A 24,266-nucleotide genomic window follows, 5' to 3' on the forward strand; every position below is an offset into this window, starting at 1 on the left:
CGCCGAGCATTGGTTGTGTGCATGCAATTGATGAAATTTCAAATTCCTAGTGTAGTTCCCCATTATAACAAATTTTGCTTGTGGTTCGCAATACGTTGACCCGTGGATCATTCCAATATTTGATATCGATAATGAAGATCGGTGCAGTGTACTCCACTAAATTATATTTCGTGCCAACCGCGTATTGTGGCCGTATTTATACGGCAGCCCGGCTAATTTGCACATCTCTGAGGAAAACTGTGACTGTTTCCCATGATGGTATCTAATCATGGACGCACGCACTGCTAGATACTCATAAATTAGCAGACTTAACGTCAGTAGAGCTTTTGTTACGTGACCCGATGAGTTTTAACGTCTAGGAAAAAAAATAATTCACTTTAAGGTGTGGACGATTATCAAACGGTCGCTTTGACCTTACGTGCTCAATAATTACACACGCAGAGATGGTTTGGTACTATTAGCTATATTAACCGAAAAGGACGAAAAGGAATTAAAGCGTAATTTGCAAATAGAACTGGAAAGGCCGCGGCAGGATAACAAGGGATAAGACGCGTTGCCTGCTAGAGTTCATCTTGTTAGACCGCAGAGATTATTGGCCTAAATAATTTGTGCTAAATTGCACGATTTCAGTTCAATTACTATTGTAATATTGGTGTTGTCACCAAATTAACTTGTATAGCTTTCGCGGGTTACAGACCCTCTTTCAAAATTTCTTATCCTTACATTTCTGAATATATCTGAAGATCTCTCTCTGTATGCACTCATGAAATGAATAAGGTCAAAAGATTGTGTTCATTCCATAAATTCTATGTCATGCATTGATGTACCTACAATATTTTATTTAAATACCAGGAAATTCGAATCTGGAGTTTCGCTTGTTCGCTTTTAGACATCGATTACGACAATATTATAAATTTATCATGAAATTTCGAGTTTTATTTTTGAAGTTAATTTTTTACTTATATAAAATTGACGATTTTGCAAACCAGTTTAGAAGTTGTAATGTAACATTTGTGTTATCTAACTATTTTATTACATGATTCGATTTCTGCATTTACAACATCTAATTTATTTACCAGTACATCTCATTTATTTGTTAGAAGATTTATTTGAAAAATCGAATAGAGAAAAAAATTAAAAATGAGATTTTTTGGGAATATGTTTGTTTGCTCATCTAGAATAAGTAGATACCAAAAAATTATCCCCCCAAAAGTGGCCTCCCTCTTCATCCCTTTTCTGCTAAAAAGCTGTCTTCCGACCCTTCTTAATTTATGCGTCACGCTATATAGTTATAGTGCAGAAGAGACCAATTTTAGAAATTTTCACTTTTAGGACGCCCTAAACTGTCCAAATGCTGTTTTATTTATTAGTATTAAATCTGCGATAATAAATCTCTAAAAAATTTGCACTTTTAATTTAATTATTATTTGTACTAGATTACAAAAATGTCGAAGAAATATAGCCTTCAATTTTTGAAGTTTCTTTAAATCTTTAATTTTAAAAATAAAAATTTGAAAATTTTGCACACTCATATTATTGACAAAGCTAAAGAAAATGAGGCAAAAGTTAACGATATTTTGGCGTCGCGACGCCTTTCATATGTAATTTTTTAACGACTTTCGAGTTTTTGTGAAAACAGTCGCTAGGTATTAATATAACCATGTTAAGAATATTTTAAAGACCTTTTGCATAAAATTTAAAATGAAAGCTGGGAAATAGTCAGCAATTACTTTTACAAAATCACAAAAATTGCTCAAAATTACAATATTTAGGCGTAGCGACGCCAAACTATCAGTCATGAAAAACGTTTTTTGTCAGATTCTAGTGCTTGGTCGACTGTAAGCGTACGAAAATTTTCAAATTTTTATCATTAAAATGAGATATAATTTTAGCGTTGATCACTAGAAGGTATTTCCAGGACCTGTACATTTTGAAATCCGTCAATTGTCAGGAAATTCCGGAAGTTTGCAATACTACCAACGCCCATGTTCGCATGGGTTTGAACCAAGTTTTATTAAATTCAGATTAATTTATACTACGATCAGTTCGCTGAACTTACCTGAGGTTAAAACCGAGTTCAAAACTATACGAAATTAAATCCGCGGCGTACCTATTTTCTATAGATATCGAGCGCAAATTCGAAGCCTTTTTTTCTATGAAAGTTTTCCTATAGTTTGTTGTACTTCAAAAGCTCTACATAACATTCTTAAAGTTCTCTTCTGTCGACAGGTAATTAATAACCCAAATTTGCTTGATGAAATATTCAGACATAACGATCGCTAATTTGTACTCATTAAATTCTTGCAGAATTCGCAGCACGTCTTAAACTCTCTGCATTATAGTTTTACATTGTGTACATAGTTGACCGACAAAACGTGTAATTTAAAAGCGTCCTCTAAAAATAGATATAATAACTGGAAGAGTGTTTCGATTTCATGCCATATGTGCTGATCAATAAATAAAGAAATAGCTCCAGTGCTGTACTATGATAATGAAAGACTGAAGTCTCGTGTCATAAAATATTGCAGATGAAAAATGACGGCAATTAAAATTCAAGAGCCTCATTTTCCCTCAGATAAAGCATTTCTATCGGCTGATTATTACCAACAAAGCCAGTTACCCGGCTTTATCTTGAACAATGTTTGCTCTTGACGATACGAGCTCTCAAATACTGTTGTCAAAGAACGTCTGAGATTCCTCCAACATCTTTTCCCGTAATTTCCCCAATCTGTCCGACTATCAATAAGAGTGTCGACATTTAAACGAACCGTCTGACGCAATACAATTAGCGCCAAAACATGTATTTGTCAACGGAAATTGTAGCTTTCGCGAAGTACTTGACAAATACGAGCAATGTTTGAAAAAACAGACGAGTTGAGAGATAATCCGGATTAAAAATGAGATACGTGCCTAGCTGTGCGAACGACGCGTGGCGGCGGTCGGAAGTAATCCTAACAAAGCCGACAAAATATGGGCTTACACAAGACTAACTCCGCCATGCATCAATTATTGTCACCAATCAATCCTCAAGTTGAGCTTTTTTCTGTTTCAGTGACGACTGCTGTAAGTTGGGAGGAATGGTGGACGTACGATGGGATTTCGGGTAAGTGAACGACGGCGACGCGGGCAATGAAAGCAAATATGTAAATCAACAGCGAATTGAGTTAAGAATTTATAAATAAAATCCGCATTGTTTATTGCATAGCGATAACACTGATTTTCACATTTCCGTAAAATATAAAATTGGTTCGACAGGAATATTAGAGAAAAGTAATTTATGACAGATAAAAATAACCGGTGCATTTTAAATAAAACTGTACTGATTGGATGTGCGATAAAACTAAATATTTCTAGCACGGAAAGTTGTTAAAATCGATTTTCAATACAACTAATTCAAATTATTTATTACTCTTCATTTCAACAGTACGAACTTTGATAATTCTCTGTGCACGAGTCTATAAATGAAAATAGGTTTCACTAATTAAAGTTGAGCGTATAATCCCTTTCCTTGGCGTAAAAATATGTTTACTTCCGCCATTTAGTTTAAGTGAAACAAACACAATTTGCATTTCACGTTTAGGAAATTTTTTAAATTAACTTTTCTGTATACATCAAGTTAGTTTGCATACATTTCCGGTCCATTTTCATTGTGCAGCACAAAATGTAACTATGGAAAAGAGCAAAAATAAAATATGACCAAGTTCTAAAGTCCTTTACAAAAGCAAATATATTTACTTCACGGAAAGAGTTGGCAACTTTTTAATAGTTGCTAAGTAATTTCATTAAACACGCGAGACGAATAGGTTCTTTTAAATTGAAGATATACGGCCCAACTTTGAATATAAATAAAAACTCGGTCGCCGAGAGGTGACGATAACGATTTGTTGCCTCTGGTGCCATTCTTTTCTTCTAATATGACAAGGAAACTCCATATAACTTGTCCAACTGTCCACAACTCGCTGTATTTTATTTGACCAATAAGTTGGTTGCTGTGATAAAAAGTTTCACCCAACTGCTTTAATATTTAAGAACGATATGACGCGAAAATGGGAATCGGATACAACAGGCTTTGCCGATTTCTTCCTGAAGAATTAATCACATGGGAACAAAAAACGACGTTCGGGAAAACAGTAAAAGAGTGTTCTACTTAATGTTGCTGCAAACTTAAAATAACAAAACATCCATTTCGGTTTCATTACGTTTTAAGTGACAGTAATAATGACAATATAAATATTTGTTAGAGCCGCAGATGTCCTGCTTTAGATGACCCATCTTTTAGTAAAACGATTGTAATATAAAATATAAATATACAACAATGGCAAATTAATGTCTTCACATAAAAGCGTAATGTATTTTCAAACATAAAGTGTCCACCGAAAATTACGAACATTACAGCAATGTCGGCGCAATTAGGGCGCGGGAAATACGGAGAAAATATTTAATTTCCACACAGATAATTTCTAAAGTTTGTGATGAAGATCTTACAGCATTAAAGGAGTCCAAAAAATCTTAACAATTAAAGAAATTCGTCGATATTAAAAACGTTCTAAGAGTGTAAAGAATTAAACAAATAATTTAAGACCTATTTAGATAAAAAATTGCATGTCCGATTGTATAATAATCTATGTTTTAGGATATTGTTTAGCGTCCATAAAGTGTCTCTTTATATCCAGCGTTCGTAATAGTAAAGTAAAACGGCCGCTGGTCAGTGTCAAATAACTATAAATAAATTAATGTCAAAGTGCAATTTTACCTCCCCTGTATGGGTATCAGTACACATGTCGTCGGCTTAAGTTGTTAAGTTGCTAAGTCCATTTTTGAACAAAATGCGTTTTAAGTTTTATAAAAAAGATAACTGAATAGTACAACGTTGGATCCTTTTATGTGTTATTATTTCAGAATTAAAAAACATTTTCTTTTCATTCCCCAAATTTTCAAATCCCAGATTTGAAGACATATATTAAAAAAAAATAGATTTCTCAACCTCAGTTAAAAAAATTCAAATCAGACTTAGCAACTTAACGACCTAAGCCGACGATATTTGGATTTAGTAGGATGAAGATATTCCTTAGCTTTCGACGGTATTTAGGCTATTTCTTTCATTTAAAACACGATTTAAGTTTTTTCACTTGCTTCAAATGTAAACACAGTTTATAACCGTAGCACTAAAAACGGCACACTCTAAAACCGTCATGATTTTTGATACCAAATTTCATTCTTTTGTAAAAGAGAATTTGTCTTCACTAGAATCAAACATAAAGTCTTGTATGTAATTTGTTCTATTTAGTAAATACCTAAATTATGTACTTGTTACATAAACATCTAATACAGAACAAGTACTAAAAATGTTTCTTTCAATAGTGGGAGCTTTATCCCTATTCTTCAGAAATGCAAATATGCAGCAAACACAGCCATGGAATTCAAATTACCATTGATCCGCAGATTATTTAACAATAAGACAAGTGAGCTTAAAACCGTCTTCAAAGGCTTCGAAAATATCCGAAATAAAAATGAGAATCTGCATCCCGTGGACGCGTCAAATTCATCCCGCACAAATTTGGGAAAGAGGTCCTTTGCGAAAACCTTGAAACCACCTTTCCCTTTTATCGTTTCCTGTGATAAACTCGAGTGCACATCAATTTTTAAACTCCCCACTTTTATGTGTGTTCCTTATAAATGAAAAATCATGAGGATTATCGTAAAATCATGACAAAACATTTATTTTCCCCCAGTTAAATTTAGAGGTAGGTAGCTACCTGTCAATTTATAAAATATGTAGCACACATTAAGCAGAGTTCTCTTGGAAATTTTTTAATCTGAAAAACATATTAATTCTAGTGTCAGACGCCTGCAAAGATTTACGATAATATTTATATTTTCAAGTTGGTAACGTCTATACCATCATAAATCACGCTATTGTGTCTGAAACCTTTTCTGTTGCGATTTCGTCTGGATTTTTTAATTTGCACGCCTCTCAATTTCGCTAAGTAATTATGACGGAATCACCTGTTCAGGAAATAATTTGTATAACGGGTGTTGTAAATTACGCAACTCCGCCGATTAAGAAGTTTTATATGGAAGTTTGTGTCGCGGTAGACAGTGTATATTACGAGGCTGACAAAATAACGGATACACCCCGGAACCATAGAGAATAAATACAAAAAGCGACAGGATGTGGAAAAGGAACGGACTAGGTAAACGGAAGAGTAGAAGAATACAAAAAGAATCTCATTGTGTAACGCGGATATCTACCCAGGGGTAACATTATGCAAAATAGGCTGGAAAATGCACGGCTTGGTTGCAATGTACGTTTATATTGGGACGATTATGTCAGGTTACAAGGGAGGTCTCTCTGCACGGATATGACCCCTATTGTACCGGAATTACAACTATAACGCATTAAACGAAATTTGCAAAAGAAGCGGAAGGAAGTGCACTACCTGTCTGTATAAAAATAGCTTCTTTGTTTCATTAATTAAAATACCGCGGGCGCGTTTATCTCTGTGCATGTTGTTTGTGACGATTCACTCATTTGATAACAGCAATACCAACTTTTAATAGAAATAATTACCTTAAAAGCAGGGTCGTATTCAAATGTGTTCTGGCACCATTCGCTCGAGTAATCGGTGCGATTATCAATCATCAGACGTTAATTCCCCTTGAAGTTGGAGATAGTTGCATAAGTCGTAATGAAGGTTCAACCTCAAGGCAAGATGTCACAAGGATAAACGCAATTCTGCCTTTATGCAAGCGAATGGCTTTTATATTAGATTATTTTGAAGAAACGTTTGCTTTTACTGTTAGCTATGCATGTAACTACGATTTAGCGAAACTATGTTTTCGTAGGTGCAGTAAAAATCCCCTCGCTCTCAAAAATAGAATTAATTTATTTTCACCATAAACTAGATTTAAATAAAACAGGAGCTTTGCAAAACGGTGCTGGCACACACACAAAATAAATGATATCGCATGCTCGTGACACTTGTAATAAAATAAAAGGAAAATCCTTTTCAATATGGCAGTGTAGAATGGACCGCGAAACTTTCTATTGGACATTACAATCAATCCTTGGCGCGAGATCAGCTTTACAATGAACGAGGGGTCCGGTATAAATAAAAGATGGCACCGCCGATATGAGAACCCAATACAAGTCTGACCATATAGGAAATGAAAATAACCACCCCTAGGCGACGTTAAACGTTTCTAATCTTCAATATAACGACCTCCGTCATCGTGCCGCTAACAACAAAAGGGACAAATCATGGAGAGATTGACGACATAATTTTTTGCACGACAATCGATGGGGCGCGGGTTCCAAGATGAGAAACGATTTTTCGATAAGCCTACAGCAATAAACTAAAAATGGAAATTGTGCCATTTTGGGGCGGATTTCACATGTTGGGAACATTTTAGTACGATCAGAGACTGCGATGCAGATTGGAATTTCGATTTGGCCATACACAAATTTTCAGATTTATGTCGAGCTTATGTATAAAGCAAAAATTGTTGACGGTGTGATGTATTTATTCAGTTTCGCTCTAACTGATTACATTTTGTATAAATGTTTATTCATACGAAGAATAAACATTTATATTGACTTGCATAAATGTCTGGTAATTTTCAAAATATGCGTTTTTATTGTTTAAATTGGATTTCATGTTATCAAAAGTTAATTTTATATAACAATTTCAATTATAGGATGTTTAGAACACATAAATTAATTAACAAACATCAAATAATTTTAAATTAAATTACATACTAATCATGCCACACTACAGTATGACCCCGATTATCCGTGCCCATGCATCGGGGCGAAAACCATTACGGATAAACAAAACCGTACAGATAAATTAAAACACACTTAAAAAAACAAATAATATTTATATTTCTGGACCGTAATTCAAACAAACTCAAATAAATATAATTAAACAATTCAATGTCTAGCACTAAGAAAGTAACTTCAAAATTCAATCGTAAATTGTTATAAATATTTTTTATCAAGAGTGATAACCTGATAACACCAAACAATTTAAATATTATTGTTATAAAATGTTGCGCTAAAGACGGTGTAAACAACTGCACTAAAAAACGCTTTTTTTTATTTTAACATACATATTTATAAACATCAGTAGCATCACATTAATTTTTCTGTCTCTTAGCGAATAAATCATACATTAGCGGTCAATTCTGTCATTAATGCACCTAGAAATCCATCTTATCAAACACAAAACACCTTTTAAATTTTTATAAAATAAAATAACTTACCTACCATTTTGTTATTTTTTTCGCTGAACAAACATGTTCATTCAGCCGTTACAAATATTGTTTCGATGGGTGATGGAATCTGGAATGAAATGGCTTGGATCCGAAACATCTTCCATAAAAGGCTACACAGTTATAAAAAAATATACTTTGAGCCGATTGCTAGATGAACTTGTCAAAATACCCTCTTTCTTTCTCCGGTCTTGGGACCGGCAACAGCGTCATAGGACGCAGAGGCGGAGTTAAAAATATAGGCAGTTGTAGCAAGATTCTGTTTTCAAATATTTCAAAGCAGACTTAATAAAAATTTTGACTTGCCTGAATGGGTATAATATTTTTTTATCTGCATGTTAATCCACACTAACATTAATGCACTAACACTACCTACCACTTTCCAAAAAAACGCAAAAATCACTTACGCGGAAAAACGCAAACGCATCTGTGAAAGAAAAAACATCCCAACGCGAGTTCCATTGTCGTTCAAATCCAGACACCAGAAGAAAAAAAATCCTACCTTATCAGATCCAACGTCGCCATCGTCTTCATATACGAACCTACTGCAATAGAAATTTTTTATTAGAAATTTGTACCTACATTTTCAAATTGAGGATTAACTAACCCTTTAATCCTGATCCCTCAGCCGCATCGTCACGTTCCTACCACTGCATCCTCCTCTAGGAACCAGACACCACTCACACGACTTTAATTTTATTTTAAAGACACTAATACATTATCTCCCGTGCTAAAAATTGCTTCGGCACTGTTTTGCGAAATTCGAGTTTTAACTTTGACACTCGCGGAAGACGCGGTTTCAGCGGTTCTTGCGAGGTGGTGACGCGACGCGACCACGGAACCGAATTTACGAAGACGTACAAGAAAAGGAACAATGGCGAACGACCATGGACAATTTCGGAAAACACTCAACAATCCCAGATCCTATCTTTCCAGCTTCTTCGATTTCATCTGCTTCCCACATAGATCTACAGTTTTTTAGAAGCAAATATTAATTTTTGACAATTTTAAGAAAAAATTAAATAACTAATCTTCAAACTTCGTACATTTGCATCCCTCTCTAGAAGCCAAGAACAACTCACTCACTTTGCTTCAAAAACGAGAATTTTGCACACACTTTTGCACACACGCCCGAAACGACCGTCTTATCCGAAACTCGTATCACAACTGATTTCCAATAAAGAGATTAATTGCGTAAATTTCATTAATCACCTTTTTCACGAACCAAGAAAAAATGATGTGGGAGCGTTATGGGCATAACCATACGTACCTAATGATAATGCGTTTTCAGAAGGTCGAGTCGAGTTTCAAAGTAAATCCAAATATACAGAGTGTCCCAACGATTTATAGACTAAACTGATTTTGCGGCGATCCAAGTGGTCATACATATTCAATAATTAAAATATATTTATTTTCACAAATACATAAAAATTAAGTATATATTTTTCCACATTTTTGGACACGGAGTAATACAAATGACCTGCTTTGACACTACAACTAAATCTTTTCATATTTATTTGACAATGGTTTTAATCGGGGCATTTAAAACAATAAATCAATAAATTTCATTATGACCAAATAGACGAGACTGTTCCATTAACAATAAATGAATAAATGTGTAAACTTTTAGTGTATTTCTATTATAGAGTAAATAAAAATATACTATGTGCCTAAAAAGTTTATGTTTTTAAATATGTAAAAATTTAAAAATAAATCGTCACGATTTCTGTCCCAGTTAAATGAACATCGGATTTCAATAATGTCCCCACAAAAGCAAGTTACTAAAATAGATGTTCATCCATGACTACCGTAGAAACAAAAAATCGACACTGACAGAGCAATCTGTGCAATATTAATGAAATGCAGTTGTACAAAATAAAAGTAGTTCTCTATTTTTCGACAGCGACAATACAAAGAGTACCAAAACGTTTTATAATTTCTCACACAAATTTAGTGAATCGTCGACTACATATTTTGCAGTAAATGCGGTTGCTACTGTGCCTTTGAAGTAACCAAAGGTATATTTCGTGTAACTTTTATAGTGTTGTAAATGAAATTCCCCAAACACTTGCAGCTTGAAACGATTTATGTTGCTGCAAAACTATCACACATGTTATTAAACCGGAACGAAAACTTTAGACTGCAGTAAAATACAGTATTCATTTAACTATTTGTCACAGTTTCCAAAACACGCTAACTCTATAGGTCTTGCCTTAGGTGGCACATGTTTATGATACCAAGAGCTTTTCCAAAGGCGATAATTACCGGTCAGATCGATCGCCGAAGTTCCTGAGGCTGCGTTTGTTCCAAGCTTCTCACAATAACTTTTCTAGACGTTAACTGTTAGTTAGTTGGTAGCATATACAAGTCACAAATCAAGGCGGCCATATTCAGGTTGGAAAGTTTGTGCGCCCGTGGTATTAACTCCCCACACATCAATCACCCCTTGAAAGATAGGAAATGAACAAACCTAACCTGCTCCCGATTTTATATACGAGTTTCATGTAAGCCTTTTGTTCCGTCGTTGCGATACATTGTTGATTGACTAGCACGCACCGTCTTGGAACCATCGGAAGCTTCCTTGAGAATGCACTGATATGTGTCTTATATTAACAAATTCTGGGAGAGGAAGGAAGTGATTATTTTTCTTAGACAATGTCTTTGTATGTATACTAATGAGAATGACTCTATTTATTTCGGTACCAAGCATGACAAAGTCAAATTATTAAAATATTCCACAAACAAGAACTTAATTTATAATGACTTAGTTCTGCCAACAAACCTATCTGCGCATTGTTTGTATCGACTTGTTTGACTTTTTGTCTAGCCACATGAATTATTTTCGTTTGTTACTATTACTACAAAACATGCAACCGAACTATCAAAGTTTTGTTTTGAAGTTGTGGATTTTATCACTGTCCACACTATTCAAAGGAATCAATAGACACAAATACTCCGATAACTAAAATTTTAATTATTAATATCCGTTCGTGCATACCTATGCAACTAGACTTTCACATGGAACCTGAATTTCTGCCAACTAAACGTTTCTTGTGTCAATGACATTATCAGACTGCAATCTAACAATGTTTGCTTCCACAATGTGTACTTAGTGGGAGATAAAGGGTGGTGCTGATGCTTTTACAGGGATGCCTAACTGTATTTTCGTTAGTTTTACCTCCAAAAATGAAACGTGTAAATTAGTAGTTCACACGATCTCTTCAAATAAAAACAGTTCGTTTAGTTAACATCTACTTTTATCGAAGTACTAAAATTAACAGCTCGAGGCAATGCAGTTTTTACCCAACAATATTTAATTATGATTGCAATAAAGCAGCCAACACCCTTTCATGTTTACCTCTTGAATGAAATTATTTGTAATATTCTCGATCGCTTCTGGTAAAGTGAACGAGAAATTTTAAGTGTAGTTACGGAAGTTCAAATTTATTTTCCTTTTTGTACTTTTTACGGCTTTACATCATCGTTCGGTTGAAATAATTAATTGTAGAGATGTGCGAATACTTTGGATCTCCCCAAAATCTCAATTCTACAATTTCTGGTGTTGCTGTTCAACTTTGGAAGCGTATCAAATTGTGAGAAATTCCAAAATATGTTTCTTCAACTCTCTAATTTTGTAATCTGGCAGCAATTCTCTATTGCTCTATTCCAAACTCGCAACTTTTTATCATCACTTCAACTAGCTTAACTAACTCACAACTTCTACGAATGTAAATGCTGCGTTATCAATTTTAAATTTCCTACGAAATTTAGAGAACAGTCTCTTAAAATTGCCGTTTGTTTCACATGAAAGTTCTCCAGACTTATTCTTGTTAAGAATAATTTTTAGTTTCCCAACTTTCACGAATATTCTTCCACTTGCTGATCTCGACATTAAGAATTCTTCGGAAATATTGCTAACGGATCTTATCGATTCACTTTCTCTACTTTATATTTTATTACAGAAGCGTAAAAATTATTCCACTTTATCCAAGTTAGTTTTCGTTCAGAAATTTCCAATCACAAATATAAAATGTTGAGTTGTGGTTATTTTTTTCATTTTTTTGTCGAACGAACGAAATGTGACAAACAATTTTACTCGTTAATTAAAAAAAAAATACCGAAATTAGGTCGTAAAACGTTTTAATCAGATCCAATCAAAAACGTGGTTTAAACAATAAAGAGACTTAAAAATAAATCCATTAAAAACTGGATATTTGGGGGAAACATTTTTTGTTGTAACGACAAGAACTTTAATGGTTCAATTATCTCTAATTTATTTATTTGGCATTTGCTGTTCAATGGAACGCTGAACAATTGCTTTAATTAAAGTAATTACGATCACAATTTCGTGGGTGGTGAAATATTTTTCGAATTCTGTGTCAAACTGTGATGGTTTTGAATTAAAAGGGTTACTATCATTTTCCGTGTTTTTATTTTGACTATTTTGTTCATGATTAAATTTACAACACGCTGCAACAACATTTTTTCCAAATAAACAAAAGGGAATATTTTCTCTATTATTACACCGGCAGTTTGTCATTTTAATTTATTCGCCAAACAATAAATTCCTGCGTGTCCTGACAAGTGTAAAGCGACTATTAGATTTTGTTTATTTTTTGCGGCGCTGAGCAAATTTACAAACAAAAGCCATTTATGGTAAAACAAATATTTTAAGAGAGAAACACATTTCCGTATACTCGATCCGGAAAAAGGATCATATTGCTCTTCCTACATGTATGTTAATAAGATCGGATGAGATCAGAATCTCATTATCGATGGTGACAGTCTCCCTTGAAGTTTGTTCGTGATCGGTATCGTTTGGACCTTCGCGCTAGTTATGTTGACAGAGTGACGTTCCCTTCAATATACCGATATTTGACGGCTTCAAGATCTTCTGACGGTGGCGTGTTATTGAAAATGACGATGTTTACTTTTATTTCATTATTTATTATTTCCGACAGGAAAGAGTTTGGCGCAATGCGCCCACAAAAATAACATCAAAACAATCAACGAAATGAAACCGAAGCTTATCTTTATCACGTCTCTTGAGACCGAATACTATAAAAATAATTGAATATTTTCATGGCAACGCAGCAAATTGAGTGCACATGTGTGCTTTGAAAGACTTTATTAAAACGTCTGAAGTTGTTTTCAGAACAGAATATGATGGCCGTGAGAGTAAAAGCAATGCATCGATAAACCGGCAATAAAATTTGAATAAAACGTCGGAATAGCCTTCTAATTTACCGCCCGTAAAAATCAGAAAAAATAAAATCGCGCATTTTTTACGTCCCGATTAAAACCATTCTCCAGTGTGAGATCCTGGAAGAAATTTCCGCGTCTCGTCACCGCCAATAACAATTTTTGAGATTGTTGGAGATGCCTTTGGGTCCAGTGACCGTCGTGTGGTCCCTTTGCGGCACTCCTCTCCACTTTTTATTTTCGCGCAAGTACGCAGGAAGTTAGCAGGAACAATTGCAGCGGATAAAACAAACCACCACAACGAGTCGGTGGCAGGAACGCAATACAAAACCACACCTCGGGCGGCTGTCCTGCAGCAGCATTAATTACAACAGTGAGATCTCGGAAATGAATGTCGTGGCTTCCTTTATCTCAGTCGGGTGTTATTGTATTGCGTCTGGAAAGCTGGGAAAGTGGTGGCGTTCCACTCTCGGGATGTTTACGCGGCCACAGTTAGAGGTTGAGAGATTCATGTTAGGCTAATTCCAGACGAGTGAGAGAAGGATCATTTTACCGTGGCGTTCCCGTTTATTGCTTGTTAAGGGCGCTATTCTAACCTCTCACTTGTTTGTTTGACGGTTTGGGAACGAGATTCCTCGAGGGGAAGATTCATTCACTGTCTCGTCATTTTCATAATAATTGTCGAGTGCACTCCTCAGTTTTAATTTTTGTGGATGATAAGAAGCGTCAATCGATTTCGGTTATTGCAAACAGGGCTCTTTTACGACTCCCTTTTGGGGGCAAAATTGGCCGTGCAAGATTGGCGGAAAAACTATCACCGCACGAAAATAAAACATTGTCAGAAATTGGTAGGCTTGTTTATGGTACAGAACAAGATATGGAAAGAGCAGCAATTGTCAACATACATATAAATCGTAAGCCGATAAATCCGAGCGGGATGATACAGGCACCAGATCTCATCTTTGCTGGGAAATATAAAATAAAAAACCTTATATTTCCGATATTGCAAGTCCGGGATTTCTTAAAGCAATTTGTGCCGCATGTTTCTATCGTTTTCCATGGAATGCAAACACGAAATCAAAAAGTTGCTAACCAAAGAAGCAATCAATTTCGTGTTGCTTTCACTAATATTTCACCATCATAATAAAGGGAATGGATTGTGCAATACGGCAAAAAATTTACATGATGTCTTATATGGGGCGGACTACAACACCAGCTGGTTCTTATGGCTTGTACAGCTTTGCTTACAAGTGGGATTTTATAATAAAATAGCAATCGAGTTTGGACAAATTGCACCCCAAATCCCCATTATTTTTTCCTATTGAATAAATTATGTCGCACATTATTCTTTGACGCCTTCATTTGAGGGACCTTTGTTTATGCAAGATTTAACAGAGCGAAAACCCGCTAAAATTTTAATTTCCACTAATCGAGTTATGGCAATGATCCATCTACTTTAATAATTTAATAAATGGTTCTTTTTGCGACCAGTATGCAATTACAGTTCCAGTAAATAGAGATGTTTTTATCATCCTGCACTCTAGTCCTCCTTTTAAAAGATTGATGAAAACAACTGGGCTTAGGAGACCATAAAATGGTTACACGAGACCTGAATCTTTAAATTTGTCCCCATTTTTTGTCCTCGTTGCCCCTCTGCTTACCCACATGTGCGTACACAGATATAATTTAAGACAAGTCGTGTCGAGAGGTGCGAAAATAAAACGAAAAATATCGCGGAAAGTTTTAAGCTCAAACATTTTATTAAGAACCGTTAATTTGGGGAATGTTGCCGAGTCCCGCCTAATGGCGAAAGATGGTTCCCGAAGCGTATTTAATCTGAAACAAAACTGGAAGTTGGGACCGCAACAATACTGGGCGGTTTACATAAATATCTTAACTCAGTGGAGACTTGTAATTCTACCTTTATGGTTTAAAAGTAAACCGCAGTAAATCTCCGGGGTCCGGTCGAGCTGTTTTATTTTAAGAGTGCGGGCTTAACGGGCAGTTTATTTCGAGCTTTTGCGTATAATAATTACGAGATTACGTCTATTATCCTAACGTCATACACACAGAAATGAAGCCGCATTTAATGATGGATCACCGATTGAGTTACTCGGTCAAATTGAGGATTTGTTAATTGCTGCTAAAATTGCCAACATTTTTATTCCTCCAATTAGGTGCGCTCGATTTCGTTACACAAATTAACGACTGTAATCGAATCTTTTTGCTCGGATACGCTTTACCAACGGCCTGCGAGAATGAATTAGCAAATCCGCCCAATTTTTGCAGGGAGAGAATATTTCCGGAACGATTAAAGTGTTTATCCGTGTACCGAACAAATCGATAAATCACTAACCAGAGATTTTTGCTTGAGTAGTGGAACATGTCTCGACAACGAGACGATTGGATTACAAATCTGGGGCAGGAAGCACAACGGAAAACCACATAAACTGCTGAAAATCCTTTGAAAACAATCACAAATTCGACACTTGCACACCACAATTAAGCAAAGAGATGTTTTGGCAACCGGCAAAGATAATAGTTTTTATTGCCGAAAGGATTATCAGATACGAGAATAAAAGGGATCGTAAAAGAACCGGCGAGATAACGACTATCGTAAACGTGAAAGACCACTTTCTTCGCGGTGCATTGTCGGAGTTATTCGCCAATCAGACACCAAACCTGCTAAATCTATTCAATTAGATCAAATTTATTGAAACACTTCACAATAAACACCGACTTATTGTGCATCAGAAACGAGTTTTTGCCTACAAACACGTCGCATTATCGTGACTTATGTCTCTCCCAAGTGATTTATAATCTCGCGTCGTTTGACGAAAGAAAACCATTTTTCTTCTTTTAATGTGTAAGAGTTATCATATATTTGTCTCCGATAAAAAAGATAAAACTCACATGAAACGTTACAATTATTTTTTTATTTTTTATTTTCTTGTCCGGCGCATCCACCAATTTTCTCCGCTTGTAGTATTAATGTTTAAATCGTGCCTGGTTCACTGACACTGATAAAGACTCCGCCAGCAGAAAAATAATTGCACGACATTCCTGACAGCTTTTAATTATTTTGACTGCAAATTAAAACCGTCGGAATGTCTAAACAACGTTATTTTTCGTAAATTTTTCACTGCATCCTTTACCAGGATCCACCTTTTATCTCCCTGTACTAAAATCCGATGGAACGCTGCAAGATATTTCTACTAGCGGGCTATTTTTACTCAAAATAAAACAACTTGGGTAGGCGCTCACAATTTGTGCTTAAATAATTCAAAATTGAACGGCTTTGTGGATGGAACATCAAGCACAGTTGTTTCGTTAAAATCAAATCAAAGCAGGAAGGTAATGCGTTAGTTTTATTGAGTTGTTTTAGAAATAAGCCAAATATCGTCGTCTAAGCAGCAACATCCGCCAACTCAGTTGTGAAAATATTCTACTTTTTCTCAGATAATTTTTTTGCTGGAAATTTACTGGTGGAAATTATTTTTTGTATTTTTGAATAGATCTAACTTTAAGCGAAGATTTGATACCAATTAATCATGGAAAAAAATTACTTACACTGCCAAAAAAACAGTTTTTTTGCGCTCCCGTATGATTTGATGATATGAGTAAAAATTGAGATTGCGGTAGTTGCCGCTTAGACGACGATATCATAAATTTGACTGAGAGAGACTAGTTTAACTGATTGGTAATGAAAAAACGATAAATACAACGTTATTTATTATTGATTATCATCATGGTGTTACTCATGTGGCGACCCGAGCAGTTAAATGCCCTGTAATTACAGTAAATCCCCGCAGGTGTATATCAGCCACGCAATTAACACACAATTCCGTTCTTCTTTCCGGCGTATTATCCGCCACGTGTTCAGATCTCGTAAAATCCCTGTTGCATTATTTAAGCCCCGATCAGATCGTCTCTTGTAAAAATGCATGCCGGCTCAATTCTTAGGTATTAACTTGTATTTGTGCACATAATTCCGGTTCGTGAGAGTGCGATCCGGATTTTTCCGGAGGTGATTCCACATGGACCTCTGACTAAGCACGTACACTCAATCTTCCGGAGACAATGGCCTGTGCTTGGTCGAGCCGGCCATGACGTGTTTTGTTTTATGAATAACTCCCAGGGTGCCCTATGTGCCGCCTGCGACAGCTCATCTGTTATGGGGGCCCTTAGCTCGTATTCTGCAATGCAGACGAGTCCAAGCCTTTGAAAGAAGCAAACATGAAAATAGTCTCTGGAAAAATTCCAGATATTAAGATTAATTGGGGACAATAACGCGAGTTTCCGGGCTGCTTCAGGTGAGGAAATGGCAAATTTCACGGCGACCTCGATGCAAAGCACCCTTGAAAACGAGTGTCTGAAAGTGTAATACGCTTATCCTTGCGCAGATTCGTTCTATTTCGCGTCATGATAATGTAAAAATGAGTTCCATCTTTCGGCCTGCGTCTGATACGGCTTCATCCTGGTCTAATCTGCTTGCGGAATGAAATCGATTCTGGAATTAACCCTAGAAACTGTACAAACGGAATTCCCTTTTCCAGGTCTGTTTCTACAGATGATCTGGATTTAAAACTTTCGGGATGATATTATTAGGGTTGCGTTTGTTCCACGGCTCATAATTATGAGCCGAAAAATATTCCCGAGTTCCTTCAACCAGAGATCAGAGGGAAATTGAGACTAATTTGAGAATATTGGCGTCGGAATTACACCTCCACATTTTGTATAGACAGAGAATGACAGACGACACTTAGCTGTTATCGTTGACCAAAAAGAAAACCGCACAAAGAGCACATGATATATCGCTTTTCGTGATAGTGAAGATCACATTTAGGAGTTCTTGGTAGTACAAACCTCTAGAGGTTTTTGATCGGGGACTTCCGAAGCTCCCCAGGTGCCGTCGATTAGGATGTCGTCTCGACGCCATCTGCAATGAAGTTACAAAAGAGACTAATAGTCTGACACGACCTGTAAATAAAGAATTACCGAGAGAATTACTCCTTGCCTTCTATTTTTAGCAGAGAATTAAAATTTAGAACGAAGAGAGATTTTGTTTTTTAGTTAGACGAGATCTCTTAAATTGTTCATTAGGCGAGTTTTTAAGTTTTAAGCACAAAAATTACAAATCAAACTTGTTGCCAGTTAAATTTGTTTCAAACAAGTAGCTTGATTGGATTTTCTTTTAACTTTGAGGATAATTGTGTAAGAGACGGTGGAAAGGGCGATTGCTTTAGATTGCCTGACTTTAAATAAAATGTAATTATGATTTGAGCGCAACAATTTCGAGGCTTTCTATCATTGTTCGGAAAAAGTCTAATTATGTGCTCCACATACTCCTTTGAAATTTTAAGAAACAAAGCCGCAATTTAAAATATAAAATAATATCCATTCACAAAACATAAAAGTTACTATGGTTGGTGATAAAAAATAACCCTAAACGGAACAGTTGGTGAAATTGGTAACCAAATGGATATTTGACAATTATAATGCCAAAATTTCAAAATGAAATCTTTAATTTTAACTCACTCTGCAAGAAAGCGTAAGAAATAGATAATTTCTGCATTGGGAAGTTTCAACAAGAAAATAAGAAGTTCTCTAAGGTAAACTAAAATTAAACAAACTGAACTGACATTGACAACAAACTTCAAAGTATTGATGATTGAGCGTTGTAAAATGGTTAACGCGCAAGAGTTGTATTAAACTTTTTGGCCGAAAAACTTTTAATTTAAATAATTGGGTTTTTCAGAATTCATGAGAACTGTCACATCTGACATTTATAAATTTCATCAACTGTCAATTCTGTCAATTTTGTAGTTGGTGCACAAAAAGTACACAAGATGGCGCCGTATAAAAAATGTTTTAATTTAACTTTAAAAACAGAAATATTATTTTAATTGAGATAATAATTTAGGTGGATACCACTTTGGTGATCAATCTTCATTATGATAAAGTGATTTTAATTTATAAACGTATCTGAAGAGCAGACGATTTGGGCAATTTTTACCGCACGGCGTGTGTAAACGTCCAGGGCGCTTGTAAATCTAGTGTTTCCGAAGATGTCAATTGAATGTTAATTTGACGTTTACAATTCATGAGGCCAAAAAGAAATTTTTGCGTTCTTAAAATAGTGTGATATTCCGGACCTGTGGACTCCATCAAGATATTAATAATAGCGTAATCATCCCCTTCATCACAATCAATCCCCTTCATCGCTCGAACTGTAAACCTGCAAACAGTGTTTGATGGTGTGTTAGCAAGAGACCGACATTGTAATGTATGTCATTAGTGCAATACATGCTGCTTAGCGGTTAATGTAGTGAAATGCATCGTGCATAGAAAGCCGTAGGCTCATCTATCCGCCACTGGACCTAGGTCTAAACTTGCCCCTTACGGCGCTTCCATCATGTCCGCTCAGATAACGAAGCTATTACGGATCCAGATACCTGAGCTACAGAAGACCTGTCAGCAACACCTGCTATCTCTATAGATTCACCCGCATTCCTCTTATGATCCAATTAACGAACAAAGTAATTGTTAATTAAGTTAAATCAATTATAATATCGACATTTCGCCGTCACTACCACGTAAATAACTTATAATTGGGCTGTCTAGGTACAAGTAGCGGCTATATTTCACGGAGGGTGACATATGTCCAATGAAAATCGACTCAGTGCATCCGTGATTTATCGTTTCATTGTTCCGTTTTATCAAAATAATTCGGATGTCATCTGGTCATGAATACTTTCTGTTTGATGCGGTTATAATTCAATTCCGACCCGTATGATCCGTTATCGACGCAGTTAAGGCGAGCCTACATTCCGTCCCTTGTTTAAAGCTCTTAATTTCGGATTATAGACTCAAAGCTCAGCGCTTTAGGTAATTTCAGCTTACACAGACTTTTTTCGAAAACAAACAACTACAAAGCAGCCTTTACGTCGCGACGTTAAACCGGAAGCCTCTAGCGAAATAAAAACTGTTAAATTCTTCACACGTCCTTAGAACACATTAATGATAACATCGGTTGGCCTTCGAGCTCCCAAACTGCACACTGCAGCAATTTGTTCCCAGATTCCGGAACGCATAGTTGGCCAAACACCGCCTTAAAGTTATACAAGAAAAATTTCGACACATTTCACTGACGAATTTCTCCCAAATTCAAATTCAAAAGTGTAAAGTGACATCAAAAACAAATCGCTTAGACCTCGGACTCGCAATCAATACAATCAGGTCAAATCAGATGTCATTTACTGCATGTAATGGTTTGAATATAAATACCATCGGCATCTATAGGCAATCAGTATTTCATTAAGGTCACCATGATAGGAAATTGGCAGTCCGATCGTGGTATTAAATTGTATTGAAAGACATTTCTTCCATTTTTCGAATATAAATTCGGTGCGGTTTAATTAAAGCCTAGAACAATATAATCTCAACTTCCATACGATTTTTCCGAGCGCTTATCATGTGCACTCAGCCGTTTGAGTGGAAGTGTCTTTTTTGTCGAAATCGGCGCCTCCACGGTAATGAGCATAAGCAGCCAAACAGTTTAAGTGAAAATCGAGTTTATTTCAATTATGAAGAGAAAACGAAGCTCGAGCAAGAACATCAAAAGACCCGTAATGTAGTGTTTGTTTGAGAACAAGATGAGCTAAAGTGGCGGCTGCACGAAATCGGGTTAAAAGGCAGCTTTGCTATTTCACTCTGTGACTGACACCCATCACATGTATCCCAGAGTTTACAAAAGAGCTAAAGAAGTCTTCATCTTTGAGGGCCTTTGTGAAACAACTCGTTTATCGGGATATCAACCGCCCACCAACCGGATCATTCTCTGAATTGGAACCAGAAGTGTAAAGCAATTTTCTTTTTATACCCGATACGATAATGGGAAAAGTTGTAATTAAATCGCCTTTTTTCTGGACCGCTCAGGTGCGAAAATGTATTTTCCAGAACCAATACAAAACATCGATTTCCAACACGTATTTTCATATCCGAGTCTCTCGATTTTCAAACGAAATAATTAGTTGTTAGTTAGAAAAGGGGACCCTTGTATGATAAATCGCACCACTTATCTTTAGTTGCACTTAATTAAAACGTCAAATTTGTTACCCGGACCCTCCGTCTTTTTTCCGGCTCATCCTTCTAAATTACACATAATAAAATCGCCATTAATATTGGTAATAAACACGATGTGAGGCAGGACAAATGATGCTATGCCTCTCAAATTTAAGGGCGCGTTAATTTATATTCAAACTACATGCCACAACCACAAGTGCCACAGAAAGTGAATTATACCAATCGATCAATAACCGAACAAAATGGTACATTTAAATGGGTTCAAAATGCAAAAGAACTGCAGCGTGGTCTGATTTATAAACACAATGAATCAATAGTTAAAAATGTAATTGGAGCTGAACAAATTTTGTTATCGAAATTGACAAACTAAAAACGCAAAGCAACAATGTGATGATATTTTACGCCCGCGGCTGTGTTTGTTTGGATTTCATTGTAGGTAAATATTTCCGGCAAAAACGCAATGACGGCGCAAAAACGCGACAATATAAAATATTGTTTAAATCTTGTCTTAAACTGATAAAAATACGCTCCGATAGAAAACTTTATTTTCTGAGTGAAATGTGCTTAATGGATGGAAAATCAAAACACATATAATAATAAAGCGATGTGAAAGGTCGTGGAGTGCCATTTGTCAAATGCATTTGATCAGTTTTAGCATACATTTTAGCAGAGCAAATATTTGTTATGAAAATACGTGACAAGGAAGTGGAAAAATCATTTAGACTTGTCATAACCAAGCAAACAAATATTGAGCGGAAGCGAAGACAAGCTCTGAAACAAATAGAAAACATGAAGAAGAGAATTCACATATATTGGATTATCCTTTAAGTTTTGAGATTTGTTCTTGTAAGACGATGTCACGACATGGGAGTGGTTGATCTCTTAAAGAATTTGAAATGTATTCGTCAAGTTGACACTTATCGTTTTATAAAAATGGCATGTCGTAAACCGTCATCGATATTCGTGGTGTATTTATGAGCGTGATTCCTTTTTACAACCCAGCACTTATGATATAAGAATAATTGTTATTGTCGTATCGATTTTCCGTCTACATAAATTAGCCGGAAATAATTATTACCGGAGCAACTTGAACAGGGAGGCAAATGATAATTTCATTAATCAAAGCCGGTGAACAATTATAATTATTATCAGAATCTTAGCTGAGCAGACCGTAATTTAAGATGACAAATGTAATAATTTTCCACGAAATTAAATAAAGATGGGGTTGCTCAAATTCAAATTTTTTCCCTACCTGATGAGAGTAAACTAGCCGAGCCGCGGAGTAAATAAAATAGCCGCAAACCCCAAATTCAGCAATTTGCCTGAAATGATAAATCACTTGGCCGCATGTTGTTCTGAACTGCGTGTGCTGTTGCTGCTGCTTCGGCTACCATTTATATTTTTAACCCCAGCAAAGTCACAAAATGATATATTGGAGACACTTAGAAATTATTTAGTTTTCATAATGGCTCACTTTTCATCCAGCTTCCACTAAAATTTTTGATTTTTCCGCGCCGACGACTCTATTCTGAATGTTATCTTTAATTAGACATTTATGAACATATTCTCTGAGCAACTCAGCTAGTTAAACTTCCCTAAGGCATCTCCACGATGTTTTGCTTTCTGAAACAAACCTGCAAGATCCACTAGAGTTTGGAGCCTTAATTTGACAAATTAAACCCGAGAAATTTTGTAATCTGATTTGTAAACTTCATCACAATTAAACTATCTAAGATCAAACGTTAGTGAAATTGTTCTCTTTGGAAACTTTAACGATAATTATCGTCGAGTTTGCTTAGACGAGTGAGAATCAAGCGATGATTGCGTAGCAGTTAAGTCGATCGTAGTTTAATTTTGCACACGTACAACTTTTTGGTGTAACCTCCCACACGTACCCACTAATTGATTTTGGCATCTAATTGAACCATCTTTCGCTATCAAATCGACCGAATTCGTATTAGCACAAAGACGTACGTGTTATCGATAAAATTTCACTCAATTATTTTCAGCTTTCTTCGCGTGCTTCTCAGCAGTTATAAAGCATTTCTGTCTGCAACTTGAGCTGAGTCAAGTTGATGACGCTTGAATAATAGCTTTTGTTCCTGTTCGACAAAGAACACACCATGACAGTTAACTTCATAACTTAAGCAAAATATGTTAAACCGAGCGAAGGATTTTCTACGTAATTAATTACCTACGACGAGATCCTTCAAATTTCTTATATATCGGCCAATTTCCGCACAAAAGACGACAACAATAACCAAATTAACTCGGGCGGATCGTTGACGGTTTTAAACTTCTTACTTCGACATGTGCTGCTAGCTATTAAAGTTTCAAAACGTAAATTACACTTAAATTTGCATTTCCACTTAAGTCTTTAATTACATGGAATAAAATGTAAACGGAACTGTTTACTTTAATAAAAATAGGAGGACTCGGGAAATTTTTTATCCTCCACTTCACTCGAATAATATTCGACAGGGTTTACTTAATAAATTAGTACAGTTTAATTAGTTTTCACATTGCATTAACCAACGAGTTATAAACTTTATCTAAGTCATGAAACCATTCAACTAAGTAGATCTAAACTAGAACAACAAAACTTCAAGAAGCGAGAGACCGAAAAATCACCGGGATCAGAAAAATTAATAGTGTCAGCTGAGAAATAATCATGTAATTAAAGCTAAAATTTGAAATGTTAAAAA

The 24,266-nt window shown here is 35.7% G+C and overlaps 1 protein-coding gene across 2 annotated transcripts in view; it reads left to right on the plus strand.

The window, feature by feature from the left end:
* CARPB (Carbonic anhydrase-related protein B) overlaps positions 1–24,266 on the plus strand; it is a 73,658-nt gene that overhangs the window by 20,653 nt on the left and 28,739 nt on the right. For both annotated transcript variants that reach the window (XM_088043061.1, XM_088043062.1), the window contains exon 3: positions 3,053–3,103. In XM_088043061.1, coding sequence (XP_087899187.1) covers positions 3,053–3,103 — 51 coding nt within the window. The remainder of the gene's footprint in view (positions 1–3,052; positions 3,104–24,266) is intronic.

This window comes from Gnatocerus cornutus, chromosome 8 (assembly GCF_029298725.1).
Source record: "Gnatocerus cornutus isolate USDA-ARS CGAHR chromosome 8, icGnaCorn1.1, whole genome shotgun sequence".
Taxonomy (NCBI): domain Eukaryota; kingdom Metazoa; phylum Arthropoda; class Insecta; order Coleoptera; family Tenebrionidae; genus Gnatocerus; species Gnatocerus cornutus.